This window comes from Primulina tabacum, chromosome 18 (genome assembly GCF_025594145.1).
Source record: "Primulina tabacum isolate GXHZ01 chromosome 18, ASM2559414v2, whole genome shotgun sequence".
Taxonomy (NCBI): domain Eukaryota; kingdom Viridiplantae; phylum Streptophyta; class Magnoliopsida; order Lamiales; family Gesneriaceae; genus Primulina; species Primulina tabacum.
The window spans coordinates 7886370-7894747 of NC_134567.1; the positions used below are offsets into that span (position 1 = coordinate 7886370).

At 39.3% G+C, this 8378-nt stretch overlaps 1 protein-coding gene and 1 long non-coding RNA gene across 2 annotated transcripts; one reads left to right on the forward strand and one right to left on the reverse strand.

Annotated features, from left to right (window-relative positions):
- On the reverse strand, window positions 1-1040 carry LOC142533164 (uncharacterized). Its single transcript, XR_012816687.1, has 3 exons — window positions 905-1040; window positions 725-821; window positions 1-126 (listed from the first exon to the last, which is right to left on the reverse strand). It is a non-coding gene; the product is annotated as an uncharacterized LOC142533164 (long non-coding RNA).
- A 3502-nt stretch (window positions 1041-4542) lies between these two features.
- Window positions 4543-5235, forward strand: LOC142532275 (uncharacterized). Its single transcript, XM_075638595.1, has one exon. The coding sequence runs from the start codon at window positions 4543-4545 to the stop codon at window positions 5233-5235; it is 693 nt and encodes a 230-aa protein (XP_075494710.1).
- Window positions 5236-8378: the final 3143 nt, after the last annotated feature.

Below are 8378 nucleotides of genomic sequence, written 5' to 3' on the forward strand. Positions count from 1 at the left end.
GCTCTTTCATGAGTTTTGCTCTCTCCAAAATATATTTCCCTTCTTTAAATCGTTGGCTTGCATCGAAAGCTCGGATATAAGTCCAACCCATCTCCTCGTTGCATTTACCACAGAATATGTTAGCAACTGTGAAATAACCAGTAATAAGTTTCCTCTCCTCCTTTGGTCCGATCAATATATTCATCGCGTGATCGAAAAGATAAGCTTGCCCACTTCTTGCCTTTAAAACAACACAAAAGAAATTTGCCGCATCGGAAAAACTGCAAATTTGATCTTCGAAATTGGCTAAATTCAAGTTTAAGCTTTTAGAATAGCTTTTCTTTGTAAATTTTAGTCTTTTTCGTTTGACATGACATCGGACAATTGTAACATGTTTGATATTATTTCAGTGTTTCAATGAAAAAATATTAAAATTGTAAAAAAGATAAATTATTGCACCAAAACTCTTTCTAAAAATTGAATTGCTAGAGATTTTATAAACTTGAACCAATTTCTTATTCCAAAACTAACATCTCCCACCATCATCACCGAAAAAATACAAAATAGATTTTTATCGAAAAAATTATTATTTTTTTTAAAAATCAATATTATTGACTAAAAAACAAAATTATTTTTATTTCTAAAAAACAAAAATGATTTAAATATTTTTTATTTTATACAAAAGCAAAAAATATATAGTAAAAGTAAACCCTGAACATTTTCTTGCAAAATCTTTTAAACTCACAATGAAACATTTGGAAAGGAGATCGTCGGCCAGAGCAACAGGGTTCCGGCACTTTCTGCAGCTGTAGAGCGGATGTCCGGTGATTTCTACCATTGAACTGCAAATATTCATACATTTTCAGTTAGAAAGATCGACGTGGTATTAATATATATAAAATTGACACTTTGATGATGATTAAACCTAAACTGGGTTCTTGCTTCTTGATCTGACAGTAATCATCGATGGATAAGAAGATTGGATATAGACTTTTTTGGAGAAGAATAACCAGAAGTCACACTCCAAGTCTTTGGAAAATAATTTATAGTCTTTTATATATTATTACAGCTTTATTTATTAGAGGGAAAAAACAAATCCTTAAAAGTTATTTTGAATTACAGATAAGTCCCTTCACTTTATTAAATTAGGCTACCTACTATCTGAACAAAAAGTATCAGTCCTAATCGTAAAAAAAATCCAAAATATCCCATATGCAAAACACGTGAGATTCACCATATTTCCTCACACAAACGGATGAAGCATTTAGAATTAGATCAAAAGTTATAGTTATTAGGTATGACATAATTTTATTTTTTTATATTCATGGTAGAGCAGAATTCACCTAAATAGGTGATAATGGGTCAAACTGTTATGCTCATGAGTCCAATAAGGTGTATGTCTATCTACTAGTGTTGTTTAATATCTCGTAGAGACCATTCTTACTTATTCTTATCGTCGATCATGTCCCTAATGTTAGAGTAGATGCCCGACAAGTCAACTTATAGCTCCGGTTTTATTGACTCTGATGTAAAAAAATCATATTTAATAATATTTTACGATTTTATTCGATTATGACATTATACTTTATCTGTATACCCATGCAAGCTGCATAGATAAAGTTCTTGAATATACAATAGGTACCATTAGGTCTGCGTCGCAACTTAAGATCATGAAACTCATTAGGAAGTGTACCATATATTCTAAAAAAGTTCCTAGTCGAATAAGCCACCTAAAACAAGGATAAATGTCGCTCGAGCTCGAGACTAGTATCTGTGACGTAAACGTCATGTTTCATTGACAAGGGCATGGAGATGTCCATTCACACAGATGGGTGATCATGTAATGATGCACTGAACAACCCTCCCTCAAACTATCCAAGTGATTCTCACTTATCGAGTGGAATAGTTGATAAGTGCAATTTGTGCACTTAAATTATCCTTATAATTCGTATAGATTGTTAGTTTCTTGGGCGGAATTATACGTGTTTTGTTATTTTTGATGTGCTTGCAAGAATCTAGGTGAGGCTATTACATGGGCGTAAAAAAGAGCGAAAATGGCGCTTAGAAGAAAATGGTGAGAATGGCCCTTCTCTGAAGACAACAAGACCCGCGCATATGCGCGAGTTAGAGGCGCGCATATGCGCGTGAGATTATCGAAGACAAAGCAAAACAGAAAGGCCCGCGCATATGCGCCGGTCTAGGTCGCGCATATGCGCGCAAGAAAGAGTCCAGATGCACAAACCAGAGAAGCGCGCACATATGCGCCAGTTACGGCGCGCATATGCGCAGCACGAGGGAATTTCAGATGCACACCCAGAAAGACCCGCGCATATGCGTGGAGCAAGGGCGCGCATATGCGTGTGACGCGATTTCTAGATTCTTTAGGTTTCGTCGTGGGCTTTAAAAATAAAAAAGGAGAATTAAGTAAGGGCCGACATAACACAGGAGAAAAGAAGAGAGCGAAAAAGTTAGAGCCAACAAAGGAACGCGAAGAACGGAGATATAAGACGCTGAATCCGGACACGGAGACGCACTTTCATCGCCCCTCAACACGTTTCTAATTCGGTTCTTTACTTTTACGTTTTTAATGATTACAAACAGGTTTTGTATTGATTCAGATTCGAGTATGAACTAATTTTATTTCCTAGAGATTGACGTAGTCGTGGTCACATCGAGTATGAACCTATGTTATTGACGTTTTGAATTTTCATTGAATTAATTCATCGTGTTTATTTGTGATTTCTTGTTCTTAATGATTTTGGATTACTGGCCATAATTCGATTGATCAAATAATTAAGATCTAACACTCGAGAGAAGGGATTGAAATTAGGACATGGGAAATCACATCGTCAGATATTTATAATGTGCAAAAGACGTATAACTCTGATGAATCCATAAAGAGAACCTTGTTTGCATTTATTACGTGTTACGTGATTTTGAATAGACATATTAAAATCGATAATAGGTAATACAGTTCTATTTATCACTTGAAAAAGGGAATAGAAAAATTGCGAGTTCTTGGTTAGTAAGCATGATGAAATTTAATAGTATGCTAGTCACTTTTAATCTAACATAGGGGAGACCAGACAAAATCATATCTCTAGATTGATCTACTCACTGAATTTCACCTGCGTGCTAAGAATTACAGGATTCGTTATTTTCTTTGAATTGATTATAAACCATATCTTTGATTTTTCTAAATAAAGTTGAACTATGTCAATTATGGTACTTAATATACAGTTTTAATTAATTACTTCTCGTGGGATCGATATCTGTACTCATACCGGTACTAAAACTTGACACCGTACACTTGCGGCAGTGAAAATACGCAACAAGTTTTTGGCGCCGTTGCCGGGGAGTAAACTATTTAATTGCATATTAATATCGTTACTAAGTAGTTTTGACTTTAATTTAGATTTTATTTTATTTATTTATTTTGTTAATTTATAATCTTTTCTGTTTTGACAGTGCATTCTAAGATCGCAAAAACCCGACTTGCTTATTTTTGATCCGGAGATCGAAAGAACTGCGAGAAGATTAAGAAAACAAGAAAAGAAGAGATCCAAGCAATGGCTAAACACAGAGAGAATGACAAACATAACCTGCCGGAGGCTATACCTATCAGAGATCACTTCCGACCAGTGATCAACACTCATTATTTTGGCGTTGCTCGAGGGACCATCAACGTCAATAATTTTGAGCTGAATCCTGCACTGATAAATATGGTTCAACAGAACCAATTTGCAGGAACTGCCACTGCCGATCCTCACGTTCATTTGAGGACTTTCCTTGAGATCACGGATACGGTAAAAATCAATAATGTTCCTGATGATATTATTAGATTGCGTTTGTTTCCGTTTTCTCTCAGGGACCAAGCAAGAGGATGGCTCCAATCGCTTCCATTGGGGAGCATCACGACGTGGCAAGAGTTGGCAACAAAGTTTCTTTCTAAATATTTTCCCCCTGCAAAGTTTACACAGTTGAAGATTGAGATTAGTACTTTCAGGCAGACTGACTTTGAGCAGCTTTATAAGGCATGGGAAAGGTATAAGGAGTTGTTGCGGAGGTGCTCGAATCATGGTTTTGAAGACTGGGTACAGATTGAGCTTTTCTATAACGGGTTAAATGGTCAGACACGGACAACAGTGGATGCAGCGGCAGGTGGCACAATCTTTTCCAAATATCCTGCTCAAGACTATGACTTGCTTGAGCAGATGACTATTAATAGCTACCAATGACCGTCTGAGAGGTTAGGAGTACATAGGAAAGCTGGAGTTTTTGATGTGGATCCTATCACATCACTCACTGCGCAAATATCAGCATTGACTACACAGATAGCAACCATGAATAAAGTGAGTACATCAAACACTGAGGGACCATCGGTTGTCGTTGAAGAATCGCAAATTCCTGAAGAAGTGCAATACATCAATAACAAGAACTTTGGAGGCTATGGAGGATATCGAGGTAATCCTCCCCCTAACACTTATCATCCTGGTTTGAGAAACCATGAAAATTTTTCTTACGCAAATGTATTGAATCCTCCACCGGGGTTCAATACATCAAATGGGGAAAGGAAGCCATCATTTGAGGATTTGGTTGGAACATTCGTTGTCTGAATCTGGCAAGAGAATGACTAGGACGGAGTCTAGACTTGACAACCTTGAGTCACACATGGCAAATATTGGTGCTTTCTTGAAAATCCTTGAGTCGCAAGTGGGGCAGATAACGAAGCAACTCACGTCTCAACCATCAGGTGCAGTACCAAAGACTGCATATCCAAATCTAAGGGAAGTGAATGCTGTTTTTATTCAGCATGAGGAGATTGGTATGGTAAACATAGAAGAGAAAAATGCTGATCACACACCCATCCGGGAAGATAAGTCAACGCCGAGCAAAAGAGTCCGAGGTAAGAAAAGTGAGAGGTATGACTCAAATCAATGCATTAATATTTCTTCACTTCCCTACCCCCAGAGATTTTTACAATTAAATGCCGAATTTCAAAAGAAAAAGGGTCTTGAAGATCTCAGGAACCTACACACTAACATTGAGTTTGCAGATCAGGTGGAAGGTGAATTTACCGAAGGAACACGAACAAATCTTCCTCATAAGCCGCAAGATCCCGGTGAATTTATTGTACCATGTGAAATAGGGAGTCATTTAGTGGAAAAAGTTATATGTGACTCAGGAGAGAGCATGAATATAATGCAAAGTTTTCTCTACGAGAAAATTGGATTGAGCAGGATGAAGCCCACATGACTAAGCTTACAGATGGCAGATAAATCGATCAGGACACCGTTGGGTATTGTGGAAAATGTTGAACTTCGGATCGATAAACTGAAGGTTCTAGCAGTGTTTGTGGTACTTGACATGCAGAACAGTCAGAACTTTCACGTCATTCTAGGATGACCATCATTGGCTACTGTTGGAGCCATCGTTGACGTGAAACGAGGAAGTTGACCATGGAAGTTGAAGGTCAAATAGTGGAAATAAAGACATCCAAGAAATCATATGACCCACCATGAACATGATTAGTGATAGTCAGGCTGATGACTATAAACCAAGAGCTGTGTGGGAGGCAACCCACAATTATTTTTAGCATTCGTTTTGTTTTTATTATTTTATTTTAATCCTTTATTTGTTAATTTTAATTTCCTTTATTCAAGTATTGTTTGAAGTGTTTTATTTTGCAGGTAGTTTTAAAAAAAATGAAAAATTGATGGACATTGTGCTTTGCGCATATGCGCGCTTTATTTTCGCGCACATGCGCGAAGCCCAACTCAGAAGGCAGAGGATGCCGCGCATATGCGCGATAAGACAAGGCGCATACACTCGGAAGGCAGAGACATCGGCGCATATGCGCTACTCGAGGCGCGCATATGCGTGATATGACAAGACAACATGCGGGACAAAATGCGCCAATTTAGGCGCGCATATGCGCGCGACTGATTTAAGAAAAAAGAGGAACGCGGACCCTTCTCAGAAATAAAACACAGCAGCCGTCTCCCACTTCTTACATCCACACCATGCCCCTCTTCAACACAGCCGCCGCTGCTGCACACCTTGGAACGCTGACTGCTGCCTCCTACCAAAGCTCCGACCATAGCCCAACCTTCGACCGCACTCGTATTTCCATTCACTTTTAGTGCAAGTACGGATTTATTCAGATTTGTTCAAATCTTCAGAATTGTTAGAATTGTGTTGATCTATTGGGGAATTTTGGGGTATGTGAATTGGGTCCTTCAATTTGTTCTAAAGCATTCGTGACTGGGTTTTGTACGTTGCGTTGCCAAACCGGATTTGTTGGTGTGGTGAGATTATATTTGCTCTGCTACTCGATATTTGAATTAGCTGTGTGGTTGTGAGATTGGATTATTGATTCCATGGCGCCCGAAAAAGAATCGAAAAGGGTGCCTCTTCCTCCTCATGTTTTGATTCTCACAGATTTTGGAATGAGGAAGCCCAACAAGTATATGAGATCTCTATGACAAGGTCCATCATCCCGGAACGGGGATTTAATATGTCAATTCCACGTGGGGTTATTGTGGAGGAATTTGGGAACGCTGAGGATGGGTTGAATTTGCACAGCACCCTCTGGATGTCATTATCTCGGTTGTGCGAGAATTCTATTGCAAATCTCCGGATTCGTCATGACGAGTATAAAGTCTTGGTGCGATGGTAAATTGGTGTCGTTCGACTCTCGGACTATCAATATGATCTATCAGATGCCCAGCCTCGACCAAGACGAGTACATCAAATTTCTTAAAGAGAGTGTTGATTATACAGAGGTCATTTGGACCATATGTCAAGCCGGCGCTGCCTGGAAAATGAGATCAAGCGGTCCTATTTATTCAAGAAATCCGACATGGGCCCTAATTCAAGTGCTTGGACATCCTTTGTATTGGCCCGGATTCTGCCGTCCTTGCACTTACGATGTGACCAAAGACAAAGCTGCCCTGGTCTATGCTATTCTGATGGGAAAATATGTTGATTTGGGGAAAATCATCTATGGATCAATTATGAGAGCCGACACAGGGTTAGCCATGGTTGCTCTTCCATGTCCTCATATCGTTACCGAGCTATGGCGATAGGCCGGCGTATCATGGGCCCCTGATGAACTAGTGTTAAAGCCGAAGGCCCCCATTGTTGCCTTCTTTGGAGCCACCTCCTATGTTCCCCATGAGTTTCCGGCCGAAGAGGAAATCGCACAGCTTCCGCCACAACCACCACCTGCAGCAGCTAGACAGAGTAGGGGAGACAGATTTCAGCGGCTAGAAAACGAGATGCAGGACCAGAGGAGGTTACTGGTTGAGCAGCGCCAGGTGCTGGATTCACTTAAGTTCCGCACCGACCATTTTATGGGATATATGATGGACTTTACTTCCGTGCTCGCTCAGCGGTTTCTTACCTATAGGTCCAGAGGATCGATGTTTCCCCAGCCATCTGTATGGCCACCCCGTACCCGGAGCTTCTTCACAGGCCCCACCCCAGCACATGGATGAGGATGACGCACGATGGTGACAGCGAACACTGATGCTCGTCGTGGGAGGTATGATTGTTGCGTTCTTTTCTGTTTATACATTGAGGACAATGCATACTGTAAGTTTGGGGGGGTCAATTTGCTTGATTGTTTTGAGTTTTTAATTCATTGTAGTTAAATTCGTAGTGTTAGTTATTTTCTGCACAGTCGCTTTATTTTTTATTGCATGCTAGAATTGTTAGGAAAAGTCATGGATACGTCGTTGTGTTGCCAATGCTGAAAATGGAATCGTGGTTTTAATGCATATATGTATTCATTGATAACTTGGGAGTCACAAATATTTTTTCACGATCATGTTTGTTGATACTATCAATGCTTAAAGCAATTTACCATACTTGTGATGCTAAATAGATAATAGGAGATCTGAATTTTAGTACTTCTCACATGACATTAACTGACACATTTGCAAACACAGAGATGACCTAGGCAATCTTTCTCAATGTCTTTGGACCTGTTTTCATTTTATTATCGTTTGTTATCCATTGAGCTCGAGTAGATTGAGCTGCTTATTTTTTCTTTGTGCACCTATCTCTTATATCCGTTTTATTGAAACATGCATGTGATTGGTTTGTACGAGTTGACAAATGGATTGACGGAATTCTAGAACTTGCTTGAACACTTTTCGAGGCGAAATACGGATAATATGTGACATAGGAATGATTTAGGCAATCTTTGGAACCGTTTGAGCCTTTGAGCCTACCAAATCAACATGAAATATCCCTAGTTCCCATTTTGAGCCTGCTAAAAATCAAGTGGTGGTGTCGATGACATACAATTAGCCCCCACTTGTATCTATTTACATCCCACAACAACTACCTAATGAAGCTTAAACACTTAGTGTCTCTCATTTTGAGAGAAATAA

Bases quoted from the DNA above. Each gene is read 5' to 3' on its own strand.
- LOC142532275 (XM_075638595.1), top strand. From the start codon at position 4,543: ATGGGGAAAGGAAGCCATCATTTGAGGATTTGGTTGGAACATTCGTTG.